The sequence below is a fragment of the Lissotriton helveticus genome, chromosome 3_2 (genome assembly GCF_964261635.1).
Source record: "Lissotriton helveticus chromosome 3_2, aLisHel1.1, whole genome shotgun sequence".
NCBI classification, from domain to species: Eukaryota; Metazoa; Chordata; class Amphibia; order Caudata; family Salamandridae; genus Lissotriton; species Lissotriton helveticus.
Genome location: NC_136062.1, coordinates 335,386,358 through 335,401,798, shown reverse-complemented (window position 1 = coordinate 335,401,798; position 15,441 = coordinate 335,386,358). Strand labels below are relative to the sequence as shown.

At 44.0% G+C, this 15,441-nt stretch overlaps 1 protein-coding gene across 3 annotated transcripts in view; it reads right to left on the bottom strand.

Moving 5' to 3' along the window:
* LUZP2 (leucine zipper protein 2) overlaps positions 1–15,441 on the bottom strand; it is a 1,331,862-nt gene that overhangs the window by 170,671 nt on the left and 1,145,750 nt on the right. Inside the window, exon 10 of one of the 3 annotated variants that reach the window (XM_078684660.1) lies at positions 4,555–4,647. The exons of the other annotated variants lie outside the window; for them this stretch is intronic. Coding sequence (XP_078540786.1) covers positions 4,555–4,647 — 93 coding nt within the window. The remainder of the gene's footprint in view (positions 1–4,554; positions 4,648–15,441) is intronic. 3 annotated transcript variants of the gene reach the window in all.

Here is a 15,441-nt window from a genome sequence, read left to right as displayed (position 1 = left end):
CCGTAAAAGCCTTAAGACCTGGCTATTTAACAAGTAATTCTGACTCCTGATGTTTGTGTCCTTGGCGCTGTGAAACCTCCGGGTAGCTGCACGCCCTAGAAATTTAATTTAATAATAATAATAATAATTTGTATTTACATTTATAAAGTGCATTATGCCCACAGGAGTCAGAGCACTACCAATGTGGAAGTAGCTGCTGAGAGTGGCTACAGTGCTACAGTCATGGAAGAGAGAATAGCTATGTTTCCAATTGCTTGCGGAAGACCATATGAGAGTTTAAGCTAGCAGTGAAGATCAGCAGTGTGTTTCACATGTTTAGCCACTGCTATATATATATATAATACTACACCATTATTGTACAGCAACAATAATACAATACAATATATAATAATTGCATATAAAAATGAATAAAGACAATTGCATAAATAAATAATCAATAATCCCTTGAATTTTATTTATTTATTTTTATAAAGTTTGTATTTCATAGAAGGTGTGTTTTTTTATTTTGGCCCCAAAAATCCAACTGTGTACTTTGAGATAAGTCTTGGACACTCATATGAAGGGGTATTTTTATCAAATAAATTCACAATGCAGGGCAGCAGGCAAAGCTGCTGTGCTGTGTTGGGTGAATGGGAGTATACTAAAAAAAGTACCACATCTGCTCAAATGTGGTGTTCTTCAACTCTCTCCCTGCGCTGAAACACTTGTGGCTGCAAGCCCTAATACAGGCATCCTTGCAACGTGGTGCAAGGGTGCTCCCATTAAGAGCAGAATGTTTTTGTGTGTGAAAGGATACCTTCCTGCACAAAAACAATCCAAAGAGGCATATTGCTCTTTCTGTGTTTGATGCAGGAAGAATTGAGGAGAAATACACATATTTCTCGTTGTGCCTTTTTTTCTTATTGCGTGAAATACATGGTCCACCCACGGAATGCCCATGCTTCACCCCTGACACGCCTACTACTAAGAAATGTAGGGCAATATTATCATGCAAGGGCGATACATTATCGCCGCTTTTATCGGCAGGAAACTGCCGCTAAAGCGGCGATAATGGGCTTGATAATTGAGAATTCCCATAGAAGCCCAGGTTCTGGTGTTAACCTGGGCTTCTATGGGAATTCACAAGGGCATATTATCCAGCACATTATCGCCACTTTAGCGGCAGTTTCCTGCCAATAAAAGCGGCGATAATGTATTGCCCTTGCTTGATAATATGGCCCGTAATGCGTTACATTTCTTAGCAAGGCTATGCAAATCATACTTTGCATCTCTTTGTAAATCTTAACTAAGCCCTTGTTTCGCCCTACGCATGTAAGAGGTAGAAAAACTGGGTCTAAATGTCAGTCAAATTTTAGCTTGTCAAATTATGACAAAGACTTATAAGGTTTAGCAAAGGCCCTTGCTAGGCACTAAACTACACTACGTGAAACAAAGCCGTACAAATGGGTGTGTTGATAACTTTGCATACAAAACTTGATGTGAGACTTGTGCTAAATAGCTTTGCACTACAAAGCAAAAAATACTGCCTGATAATTCACGCAAAGTGGGCATAATGAGGTGGAACCATTTTACGCAATTAACACTAGGCACATAGATATTAGGGGCCTCATTTATGAGGCCGTGCGTCACTTTTACGCCGCTGGTGCGTCACTTTTTGTGACGCACCGGCGGCGTAAAACATGCCTCCTGTTGCGCACTATTTACAAAGTATCTAAGTAGATGCGTCACTTTGTAAACCCCTGCCTAAATTATACCTGCGCCAGGTATAATGTATGCAGAGGGGGCGTTCCACCGCAAAAAGCCTCGTAATAGTGACGCAGTGAAATCTATGAGATTTCACTGCGTCAAAATCTTGTGCCTGCCTCACAGCAGACGTAAGACTGACGCAAGCCCTTTCACATGGGGCTTTCCCCATGTGAAAGGGTGCATTGCTGGAGTTGCATCACTTTTGTGACACACTCCAGCAATGCGTCACTTTTGCGCTTACAGATACGTCAGAAAATTGTAAATATGACGCATCATTGGGGTCGCAAGGAGGGCGCAATGAAAAGTGACCATCACTGTTTTCTCGCAGCGATGCGTCACTTTTCATAAATGAGGCCCTAGTACTTGAAAGTATACCATGAGTACAAATCTCATGCAAGACACTGCTTGTTCACTGAGTTAGTACAGTGCAACACTAAATTGTGTTCGGCATTCTTATAAGATGAATTTTGTCTGCACAAGAGTGGTGACATCATTGACGTGTGACACATAGTAAACAAATACCTGCTTTTCTCCTCAAGAACACTGCAGCACTTCCTCTGAAGAAAATGTTTGCATATGTTTGAAAGCCTATACAATACACCAATCAAGGATAACATATCCTGGAGAGGTTTGTTTCAAATGGACTACTACATTATTTGCAAACATAAAGAATGTGAATCAGAAAATAACAATTGTGATTTAAGACTATCAAACCGTATCAATTCTACAATCTTCCATCATCATCTTGTTCCTGAAATCTTACAACATATTACAATAGACATAGGCAGATTTTTCAAATCTAATTTTCAACAAAACAATGTTCTTGTTAATATTTAAATAAACTCTGCTATTAACACTTCTAAAAATTACAGAGTTTAGAATGTCCTATATTGTTCAACTGCAGTGCCGGAGCACTTTGATTAATAACTAATGTAATAGCAATGTTGGAACAGCAAGAGGGTGGGTGAAGGTCACGCTCGATCTATTTCTGATGTATGGTGTTCTCCGAGCAACATTAAGAAAAGGTCAATCCAGTCTGGACCATTGACTTTCTGAAGTCATTGAACCAGTCTTGAAGACAAGTCAGCATTGATCTCAAGGTTATAACAAGCAATTTGTTTTATTTCCAGAGGAACTAGGAGATATTTAGAAAACAGCAGCCCAACTGCAAACCCCTACAATGAGTCATCCACTCGGCAAAATAGGTCTTATTTAATAGCGCGTTATCTGAAATAATTAAATTGTATTAAATCTTAGCATAATACATCAGGGAAGTTTTCGAAATCTGAGCAGATCGAAATACATTATTTTATCATTTGAACTGAAAAATATCCTGACATTGATACGAGTCTCCTCGCATATACACCGGATTTGAAGAGACAGAAGTATGGAGTTACAATAACTCGTACAGATAATTAAAACTTCTCTATCTTTGGTTCAGTTCAGAAAATTTTAAAATAGGCAACTTTTGCATAGGTCATATTTTGGTGATTTAGATTGTCTGAAAAGAGATAAAACTACAATTTTGTTTAAAAAAAATATGCATTTTAAAAAATGTTGCATATTACCCAGGCTTTGATATGTCTTTATTATGTAAATGATATCCACATTATTTGCCTCGATCCAGTAGTGTTAAGAGTTTCCTTCCTTTTCTACTTGTATGCTCAGTTTGTAGTTTATTTTTTTGCCAATGGTTCCTAATGAGTGTAGGTTCACTCTGTAAGTGGGTAGACTGTTTCTAACTTGTCAACATGTTCATTTTAACTACCTTTTCCTTGTGCCTTTGAGATGGATGTTAACAATCTTTTATCAAAACAAGGTCGAAAGGCTGTCAGGAAACATGAAATTTACCTGAAAACCAACGTACAGAACAGCGTCCGCTGCTATGGGTACTAACAATAGGATTCGTGGGATTTACAGAAAGGAACTTTACTTGAGAAACACTTTGCAGTTTTGCACCCCCCCCCCCCTCCCCCAGCCTTGCATTATGTTCACCACCAAAGAGAATATTCATGTAGACCAAATTTGACGGTCTGAGTCTATGATTTTCCCCAAACAAAATCCTCGGCCCCCAGTATGGAAGACCCTCGGTGCTGCGTACCCGCTCCTCTGAGTGAAAATGCTGTACGCCTCGCATGGGCATGATGCCGACGGGGTTACAAGAACATGAAGTCTTGAACTAGCCTCTCATTGTTTGGGAGTCTCAAGGGACCACGGAAGTTTTCCGAGAACCCATGCAGCCTCCTCCAGCTGAAGTCCAGGCCCTGCAACCTACCACTATGACATGTTTTTGTTGTTTAAACGAATTACTTTAATTGCTTAAAAAGGTCAAAAACCCAATCAGACAGTTTGCGCTACGTAATGCCAGTGCGATAAAGCCTTCAATATATCAATATCTAGGCCCGGACTGCCCACTGCAGGCTGCTGGCAGTTAAAGAGAGATTTTAATAAAAATATATCTTTGTAGCTGGCTGCTGGGAAGGTCCTAGAATTTCTTTAATACAGTCATAGCGAGTACAAATGGCTTGGTAAATCCTCAATTAATCAAATCTCTTTCTCTGTGTCCAGTTTACAAAAGTCACCTAACCACTCTAAATATTCACTTTAGGAAAATCAAGCTTAGAATAATTGTAATACCCCATCAAACGCCCAACATTGAACAAGAGTATTAACTAGCTATATTTCTAGCGTATGCGCTGTTTCGTGTATCAACAAGTAGGCAGTATCATCTTTGGTTTCACCCAAGCTTTAGTTTTTACATGAACCTTGCTTGGTTGTAAATTAAAATATCAAACAGGTTTTTCTTACATCTTGAGAATCGCAGTCCTGCGGGCTTGGATTGAGCTTCTTCATCGATTGTCTTGCAGTGTGCTCTTTATTTTCTGTGATGCTCCTTAGGGCCTGGAAGAAAAAAATAAAGTCAAGATAGTTAAAAAACTGTTTTCAATAATTACGGAAGCATATATTGACAACAAAAAAATAGTTTAACAAATAACTGAAAGCCAAAGAGATCAATAACTTTTCATCCTCTCGAATCCCATGCTATATCTTCAGAGGTGCTGACATATTGGGGGCGCAATCCATAAATCAATCAATCAGGATTTATAAAGCACGCTAATCACCTAACAGGGTAGGCAGGCACTTGCAGTTCCTAGAAGCTCATTGGAACAACCAGGCAACGATGCCATGCCACAAGGCCACATTAATGTATTGCCCTATTCATTTTCAAACAATACTTGTAACTCATACTATTTTTTCACCTCAGCTAAGGTTTGAAAAAACCAAAGGAAATAAGCAAGCTGTTTTCCAGATTCTTCAACTACATTTAAATTAATTGGCAATCATGATTTTCAAGTGAAGAGCATGTTGTTTGTTCCAAAGAAAGTAATAGCTTAATGTGCCTCAGTGCCAGTGCTCTGAAACTCGAAAATAGTGGTTCTTAACCTGTGGTTCTTCTCCTCAGGGGTTTGCAGCTCTTGCTCAGGGGTTTAAATATATCAACAGGTTGATAAAGTGAATATGAATAATAAAGCAAACTACGTTTTAAATTTTTTAAATGTTCCTTAAATGTGAATGGGTTTGAAATTGGAAGAAAGTAATGGCTTTAATGTGGCTCAGTGCCAGTGCTCTGAAACTCGAAAATAGTTGTTCTTAACCTGTGGTTCTCCTCAGAGGTTTGCAGCGAATGCTCAAGGGTTTAAATATATCAATAGGTTGATAACGTGAATATGAATAATAAAGCAAACTGTACGTTTGGACATTTTAAAATGTCCCTTAAATGTGATTGGGTTTGAAATTGGAGGCAAAGATTTAAGTTGGTATCCTTGAATTGATTTGTGGGAGAATGCAAGGGTATCAAACAGAATATAAATATTGTATGAACGATGGGTGGCCTCAATTGAATTAAAAAAAGCTCAAACCTGTCTATTAACATTACAAATGTTGATATTTTTTAATATGTTTCATGTTATGTTAGATGTTATACGGGGTTTTGTAGCGCGCTCAAATACTCAAGAGTGTCCTGGCGCATGCACGTGCAATGGAAAAGTAGGCAGAGAGAAAGGAGTTACTCAATCATTTTGAAAATGTGTGTTTTAAGTGATTTTTTAAAAAGCTTGAAGTCCTGAATGACCCGAAGCTTCACGGGGAGGGCGTTCCATGACGGGGCAGCTTTTACAGAGAAAGATTGTCCGCCTAAGCTCGCCCTTCGAAACCGTGGGATGGCCAGCCGGCATTGGATAGCAGAACGGAGGGGGCGGTTTGGCGTATACAGGGTGAAACATCTCCTCAAGTACCGTGGCCCTTGCCCGTGGATGGCCCTGTAGGAAAAAATAAGGGTCTTAAACAGCACCCATTGGACCACTGGGAGCCAGTGTAGATTACGCAGATGCTGCCGGATGCTAGACCTCCGCGAGATGTTAAATAGGAGTCTAGCCACAGCATTCTGTATAATCTGGAGGCGCATGACCAGATAGGCCGGAATACCAATGAACAGAGCATTGGCGTAATCGAGGCGAGAGAGGATGAGGGCCTGCGCTACCATTTCTTTGGCCTCCCCCGGAAGCAGGGGAAAGAATCTTCGGAGAGCTTTGAGGGTGCCAAAGCAGACACCGGTTAATTTCTTAATGTTATGTTATGTTATGTTACTTTCGATTTATATAGCGGCAAATCACCGACAGGTCTCTTAGCGCTTGCTTTGGGAACCCGTCCTGGCTTTCCCTGCGAGATTACCCCTACTGGGCATCCCCAAGGTGAAGACCAGGCATCCCGCCGCGGGGGGGCCGTAGTGGAGATTAAGCAAGCTATTGCCCAGAGCTGCAGAGTGTGAACCCATGATTCGAGTAGGCACCGAGGCGAGAATTATCAAGTCCGTGGACATTTGGGCTCAAGACCCTGCCGCGTCGGGAATTGAACCCTGGTCCCGGGTCTCACCTCTGCATCAGGGTCTGCCTCCTCTAACCAGTGAGCCACACTTCTCCATGTGTTCATCAAACTTAAAATTTTCCCCGAACCACACCCCCCAAAATCTTTTGCCGGATTTACCACAGAGTTAGGGCAAGGCACATTGGGAGGCCACAGCAATTCTCTAAAGTTGACAGGAAACTGTCCATAGAGGAGAATTTCAGATTTTTCTTTGTTACACTTAAATTGGGCAAGTGCAAGCCAGCGGAAGACCGATGAAAGATATGTCTGGACAGCTGTGGTATCCAGATCCGAGCCCGGCCAAGTAAATAGTAGCTGGGTGTCATCCGCGTAGGCTATAATTTTTGCACCCAATTCCTCTGTCAAGGAGATCTGTAGGGTAAGGTAAATATTAAACAGCAGAGGGCTTAAGGTGGACTCCTGAGGCACCCCAGTGGAGAGTATCCTGGCCGAGAACGACTAGGGGGGCATCCACACCTGCTGAGTCTGATTATCCAGGAAGGATGATAACCACTCCAACGCAGGGCCGATGATACCGATGGATGACAACCGGGTAAGAAGGAGTTGATGGGACACCATGTCAAAGGCGGCAGAGAGGTCCAACAAAATCAGGGTTGCCCTGCCGCCTCTGTCTATGCACTCCCTGATAGCCTCGGACATTTCGACTAGCGCTGCTTCAGTGCTGTAAGCAGCACGAAACCCAGATTGAGCGGGGTGCAAAGCATTTGATGCCTCCACAAAGGCATCCAGCTGGCGAAATGCCACCTTCTCACAAACTTTTGCCAGCACAGGCAGGAGAGAAATGGGTCGGTAATTAGATGGGAGCAATGGATCTAGCCCCCATTTTTTGGGAAGTGGTAAAATTGTAGCCTGCTTCCAGCACGTAGGGACGGTAGCCATCTGAAGGGAGAGATTGATGATCTCAGTAACGTCAGGGCTGACCACCTCAGCCACCCCTCCTAAAACACGAGCTGGACAGGGGTCGGTGGGGGATCCGGATTTCAGAACCGCTAGGATTTCAGATTCGGCTGGCGGCAAAAATTCCCTAAACAAGTTGGCAGGGGGGCTGAAGGGCAGTGGAGATGACAAGGAAGCGTTGCTCTGATTGAAAGAAGCAGTGCGCAGACTATCCTGAATCCCAGCTATTATGTCAACAAAAAAGGAAGACAGGTCCTCACACCACTGCTCCGAGGAAGGCAGCGTTGATTGCTCGGCACAGGGGGAGAGAATGCTCTTAACGATGGTAAAAATGTCCTTGCTGTTGTTATTGGCCTTAGTTATCCTACCAGCATAGTAGTTACTTTTAGCCATCCTGATAGCAGAGTAATATTCCCTCTGGACAGCAGGGAGAGCCACCTAGGCCATGGGACAATATATGCGCCTCCAGCAGCGCTCCAGTTTTTTACAACCCAGTTTCAGTTCTTTCAAATCATTAAAAAACCAGGGCTTTGAGGGAGAAGAGCGCTTTTTAGTACTGGCAACAGGTTTAGCGGAAGAACTAACCCCACGGCCAATCCAGGAGTTAAAGCGAAGCACTGCCTCAGTCAGATCAGAGCCCAAGGTTGGATGGCCCTGAAGTAGAGCGTCGGAGAGAGCTGGGAGACTGATCTTCTGAGGATGGACGCCAACGGAAGGGGCAAAGGAACAAGAGGTCTTCACTAGAGACCAGGTAAACCTAATCAGATGGTGATCGGACCCGGTAACATATTCTGGATCTAATAAGGCTAAGTCAAAATTGAAGAAGACTAAATCCAGTAGGTGGCCCCCTGAGTGTGTGGGCATCTTAACCCACTGAGTTAGCTGAGCTAAATTAAAAGAATCGAGCAGACTTTTTGAATCGAGAGCTTCATAATCATCCAGGTGAACATTAAAGTCCCCCAGTAGTAAGAACTTAGGAAAGCACAGGGCACGTGGCATAATAACATCCTGCAGAAAATCGAGGAATGCCTTAGGTGGACCAGGGGGACGATACACCAACGTGCCTCCCAGCGTAAAGTGGGGGGGAGAGAGTGAGAGAGAAATGTAAAACCTCACCCTCACCCAGTTCTTCCGACACCTCACTAGATAAGGACCAGATGTCCCTGAACACAACTGCTGATCCCCCTCTCCCCGTTAGGCGATCAGCCTGAATAATTTTAAAGCCTCTAGGAATGGCAAGCTCAATCACCGCGGCACACGAGTTATTTAACCATGTCTCAGTGATTACTAAAATATCAAGTCGGCCATCCGAAAGAAGTTCAAAAATATCGGCAGCATGTTTGACCATGGACCGGGCATTTATAAGTGCAGCTGAAATCATGATCTTATTGCTAACTTGGGAGGCGGGAACAGCTGTAGTCGATTGCTGAAAGCAGAATATCCTGGAGGGGCACATTCTGGAAGAACTATCCAGAACTTTCCACCGCTTAGCACCACTGCATTCCACAGCGTTTAATACCATAATCTCCTCACGATTATACACCCTCTTGCCTCCGACAGCTCTGGGGAAAATCGGCTGCATGGCCGGCGCTAGGCGCGCCCGGGGCATGGACGGGTGCAGACGGGCTTGCCTTTGGCGCGCCTTTGGCACGCTGGCTGCGCGTCTGATGTGTGTGTCCGCTGCGCGTCCGAGATGGCATGTGCTAGAGCGCTGCCACCAGTCGAGCCAGGTTCCGGGACTTCTCCCAAGATGGCCCCCTGCCCTCTACACAATCGGCACAACAAGCCACGGTGGATTGGGGCAGGGGAGGCACACTTTCTGCACCACAATATGGGGAGCACAGGTAATCGATGTTGTAAATAATGTTAGTGAATACACTAAAGTATTTCATCATTTGTTTACTTGTGTTAGGAATTATTGTTTTTTATTTTTGTGCATTTCTTTGGGGTTCAACTCAAAGAAATTGCTTAGGCCGAGTGGGCGGGGGGGGGGGGGTCACCAGATTCCAGTTATGATTAAGTGGGAGTCCTCAGAAGTCTAATGGTTAAGAACCATTGCTCTTTAAGTTATATGTCTAGCTCACCCACAATTGGCATAAGTTAACTTATTTGCAAGTCCTTGGTATATTGTATCAGGGGCAAACAGGGCCTGTAAATGAAAGTGTCTCTCATGGACTGCAGCACTTAATGTGCCACCACAAGTATGACAAAGCAAAACAAGATTCTCTGCCTGCCATTTCCTCCTGGCAGAACAGTCTTTAACTGCTGACGCAACTTTGCCATTTAAAGGAATGGCAAAGGACAGACCATCCTCCTTGACGCCTTAACTGCTTCGAACGTTCCACGCCAGTGCGGAACGTTCTAATAAATGGGCGGGGCCGCGTCGGCCAATGGATGTGCACAGCACTACTGAGGTAGTGCTCGCGACGGCCGTTGGCCAACATCCGCAGCGAATGGGTTTATATCTGCAGATCACACCCAATGCAAACCTACTGGGAGAGAATGCTCTTAACGATGGTAAAAATGTCCTTGCTGTTGTTATTGGCCTTAGTTATCCTACCAGCATAGTAGTTACTTTTAGCCATCCTGATAGCAGAGTAATATTCCCTCTGGACAGCAGGGAGAGCCACCTAGGCCATGGGACAATATATGCGCCTCCAGCAGCGCTCCAGTTTTTTACAACCCAGTTTCAGTTCTTTCAAATCATTAAAAAACCAGGGCTTTGAGGGAGAAGAGCGCTTTTTAGTACGGGCAACAGGTTTAGCGGAAGAACTAACCCCACGGCCAATCCAGGAGTTAAAGCGAAGCACTGCCTCAGTCAGATCAGAGCCCAAGGTTGGATGGCCCTGAAGTAGAGCGTCGGAGAGAGCTGGGAGACTGATCTTCTGAGGATGGACGCCAACGGAAGGGGCAAAGGAACAAGAGGTCTTCACTAGAGACCAGGTAAACCTAATCAGATGGTGATCGGACCCCGTAACATATTCTGGATCTAATAAGGCTAAGTCAAAATTGAAGAAGACTAAATCCAGTAGGTGGCCCCCTGAGTGTGTGGGCATCTTAACCCACTGAGTTAGCTGAGCTAAATTAAAAGAATCGAGCAGACTTTTTGAATCGAGAGCTTCATAATCATCCAGGTGAACATTAAAGTCCCCCAGTAGTAAGAACTTAGGAAAGCACAGGGCACGTGGCATAATAACATCCTGCAGAAAATCGAGGAATGCCTTAGGTGGACCAGGGGGACGATACACCAACGTGCCTCCCAGCGTAAAGTGGGGGGAGAGAGTGAGAGAGAAATGTAAAACCTCACCCTCACCCAGTTCTTCCGACACCTCACTAGATAAGGACCAGATGTCCCTGAACACAACTGCTGATCCCCCTCTCCCCGTTAGGCGATCAGCCTGAATAATTTTAAAGCCTCTAGGAATGGCAAGCTCAATCACCGCGGCACACGAGTTATTTAACCATGTCTCAGTGATTACTAAAATATCAAGTCGGCCATCCGAAAGAAGTTCAAAAATATCGGCAGCATGTTTGACCATGGACCAGGCATTTATAAGTGCAGCTGAAATCATGATCTTATTGCTAACTTGGGAGGCGGGAACAGCTGTAGTCGATTGCTGAAAGCAGAATATCCTGGAGGGGCACATTCTGGAAGAACTATCCAGAACTTTCCACCGCTTAGCACCACTGCATTCCACAGCGTTTAATACCATAATCTCCTCACGATTATACACCCTCTTGCCTCCGACAGCTCTGGGGAAAATCGGCTGCATGGCCGGCGCTAGGCGCGCCCGGGGCATGGACGGGTGCAGACGGGCTTGCCTTTGGCGCGCCTTTGGCACGCCGGCTGCACGTCTGATGTGTGTGTCCGCTGCGCGTCCGAGATGGCATGTGCTAGAGCGCTGCCACCAGTCGAGCCAGGTTCCGGGACTTCTCCCAAGATGGCCCCCTGCCCTCTACACAATCGGCACAACAAGCCACGGTGGATTGGGGCAGGGGAGGCACACTTTCTGCACCACAATATGGGGAGCACAGGTAATCGATGTTGTAAATAATGTTAGTGAATACACTAAAGTATTTCATCATTTGTTTACTTGTGTTAGGAATTATTGTTTTTTATTTTTGTGCATTTCTTTGGGGTTCAACTCAAAGAAATTGCTTAGGCCGAGTGGGCGGGGGGGGGGGGTCACCAGATTCCAGTTATGATTAAGTGGGAGTCCTCAGAAGTCTAATGGTTAAGAACCATTGCTCTTTAAGTTATATGTCTAGCTCACCCACAATTGGCATAAGTTAACTTATTTGCAAGTCCTTGGTATATTGTATCAGGGGCAAACAGGGCCTGTAAATGAAAGTGTCTCTCATGGACTGCAGCACTTAATGTGCCACCACAAGTATGACAAAGCAAAACAAGATTCTCTGCCTGCCATTTCCTCCTGGCAGAACAGTCTTTAACTGCTGACGCAACTTTGCCATTTAAAGGAATGGCAAAGGACAGACCATCCTCCTTGACGCCTTAACTGCTTCGAACGTTCCACGCCAGTGCGGAACGTTCTAATAAATGGGCGGGGCCGCGTCGGCCAATGGATGTGCACAGCACTACTGAGGTAGTGCTCGCGACGGCCGTTGGCCAACATCCGCAGCGAATGGGTTTATATCTGCAGATCACACCCAATGCAAACCTACTGATGCCTTAAGACAGAATGTCTTATATTAAAAAGATGGACACGAGGTTTAGTAACTGTGCATGTTCTGGCACAAATGTTGATGTTTGTACTCTAGAAGTGCTAGTAGCCTCATTGGTGTGTGCAGAGGTACACACTGACAATTCAGCAGTGATAACCCCTGAATGGGACTACTAAATACTGATACTTGAAGGTATCAAAAGAATCGTTCACTTAAACACAACTTTAATCTATAGTAACATTACTCAAATGGCAACCTTAGAAAGGTGCCACTTTGTTGGCGAAAGTTTCCAGTGACCGTTCCCAGTTGAACACACGTTGCTGAGCTCAATACAACCTTCTGCCCCCCTTGGAAGTGGCGTGAATGACTCTCTGGAAGGAAAACAAAAGACTTGCCACTGGAAGTGGTTTGACCTCTTCCTGGCAGGAAAGCCAAACAGGATGTGAGCCCAAACATCGAGCTACAAATGGGAAGCCACCTTTGATGGACAAATGGTAGTCACACCCAAAAGGGGCTGCTCTAAAGTTTTAGCAGACAGGCAGGCATCATGGTTAGTAAGGGAGAAGTTGTTGCCAAACCGTTTTTTTTGTGGGCGTGTAGCCCCTAGATAGCCAAACCTCTAGGATGGACTAGGGAGCTACACACACAAAGAGAAGGGATCTGTCATGTTGGGAGTGGGTAAAATGGTGCATACTGTGCTAGCTAGATGGCACACTTTGCAGGAAGTTATCACTAGATGGGAAGGGACTTGGTAGCCTAATGGGTAGCGGTTATTACAGCCACTGAGAGCAAGAGATAGGTATACAAGTGGCACCCCTGATACCCAGATTAGGTCGGCCGAAGAAGAACTGCCCTGCTGTTACCTGGGCCCAGCAAAAAGCACCTTCCACTCAGACTAGACTGCACCTGCTGCACCTTGGGCTACCAAAAGATTGGACTGTCCTTGTTGTGTTCTGCTTGAGGAAAAGTGTACCCCAACAGAAAAGGTGACTCCTAGTGTCAGTTGGATGACTCCTTTGATACATACAGCCACAGTTGCATAACAGCTGAAGAAGCCTGCCTTGGTGAGTTGGTAGCCAACAATAAACAATAACAATAAAGTTGCACCTGAGTCTGATGGAACCAAGAGAATCATCAGGGATCAGTTCGTTTGCCCATCAAGGAAGTTACTGTCAGTTAAGAGAAATGCTGGTTTTGCTATAAATGGAGAGAAATAGACCAAAACACTTTTTTTATGGCCTTCACCCAGTCCTCAAGGGACATGCCCCCCTAAGGCCAAAGTCACCCCACTGTGTTTGTGCACTGAGAGGGTCAAAGGAAGACCCCCAATGCCAGCTCAGCATCCTCAGCATCTTTTAGCATCCTCCATCCATTACTTCATGACCACTCAATTGATTGCTGTGGTAGTTCAACCATCGACCCAGGACTAGGACTAGTGACTGCTTTAACTGAGAGGTAACTGTGCACCTAGAACTTATTGGTCCCTGTGCCTGGCTCCATTGTGGAGCTGGTCACAACAAGAGTGCCCTTATAACTATTTGTAAGTTATTTGCTGTGGCTAACCCTAAATTGTGAGTCGCAGTTACAACTATTTATTGCTCTAAGTGAAAGGCTGAAATGTATTGTGTCTCCGGTGGATGTTTGTCATCGAGGTCTATATTTAAAGATAAAAAACATGCTATTTTTATAAATTGGTGTTGAATTTTCATTGTGTTGCATTTTCTTCTCTTTGATGTGTTTTGGTACTTCCAAACGCTTTATACATGTTCCTTCGATAAAGCCTGACTTCAGCGAGCCACACCTACCAAGGACCGAGTGAAAGTTTTGCAAACTGATTGCACCTAATAGCGAATTGTGACTTCATTACACTGTGAAGTTGTGTAACTACACCATTAATAAACCACTTTCTTCATAACAGTTTAGTCTGATTCCTATCTGGAAATAATTCTGTTGAGTTTTACTGCTATCTAGATATCTGCAACCAAACAGACTGGTAACATTTTATTATAGTGGTCCAATTGTTTTGCAAAATATTCAGTAATCTGAGATCTGCTGTTCCTCATCACAGGTGTTATTTTTTAATCCACACCCTGAAATAGGACCCTCACTTATCCAGCCATTAAAATCTTTTTGACACACCCTTCTGACTGTACATAAACTTCCTTTCACATCCGTTGCTAACTACATAAACACACATCCAAAAAAGTCAATTAAAGAGTGAGAGATGCAAGAAGAATGACATTGCCACACAAATCTCAGAGTGTAGACGATGACTGCTAGGTAACTTTAATATTACCATCTTCATCCCATTCCATTTTCTAACCCTTACTATATAAAGTAGTGTGAGGCAAATGAAGTTGGATCTGAGCTGGTAAAAATAGTGCCATACAGCACAAATATCAAAGTGGTGACCCTACTTTATTAAGCTATGTACTTAAAGACTGCCACTCTGCAGAACAATACCAATGTCTGACTCTTCAATGAACACTGGGAAATGTGGCAACTTGGCAAATGGCTAGGTATTCACCTCAAAATGTAGAGGCAGCAGCATATGTGGACTATGCCTGAACTACAACTAGAATACATGATCTGGAGTTACCATGAAAATGCACATTTACCTCATTGGCACAATACCAAAGAGGGCATAAAAAAAGATGGTCAAATTTCTAAAGCAATAATCATTGTATTGCATTTATATACTGCATGTAGAATCACCCCCAAATTGCTTTCCTATCTGGGTTGCTGGTCTTATGACTCTGTGCACTTTACCCATGATGCTACACAGGAGTAAAGTGCCTGAGGTCCGATTGGATTACCCCTGATTGCAATACTTAACTTGGTTATAAGATCCTGGTACATCATGTAAACATTAAATTCAACAGTACACATGGAAGTTATATACCACCCTTGAAGTTAAATGCCAAGTTAAAAGCCTGTAAACATGGCTTCAGGCTTACCCTACGTAGGTAGACTGCAGCAGCTTCAAAGCTTGCTGTCAAGCATGTTTTTATAGGCGGGAAACCCTGCAGTTCAATATTAATAAATCACCCCTAAGTAAACCTTGTCACTCACAAAGTTTAGTGTCTGAGAATTAAAAGAACATGTTTCTACAGTGATTGCCCCTAAAAGCGATTTTCACTTGCAAGGCTGTAGCTGGAGCATAGAGAATGT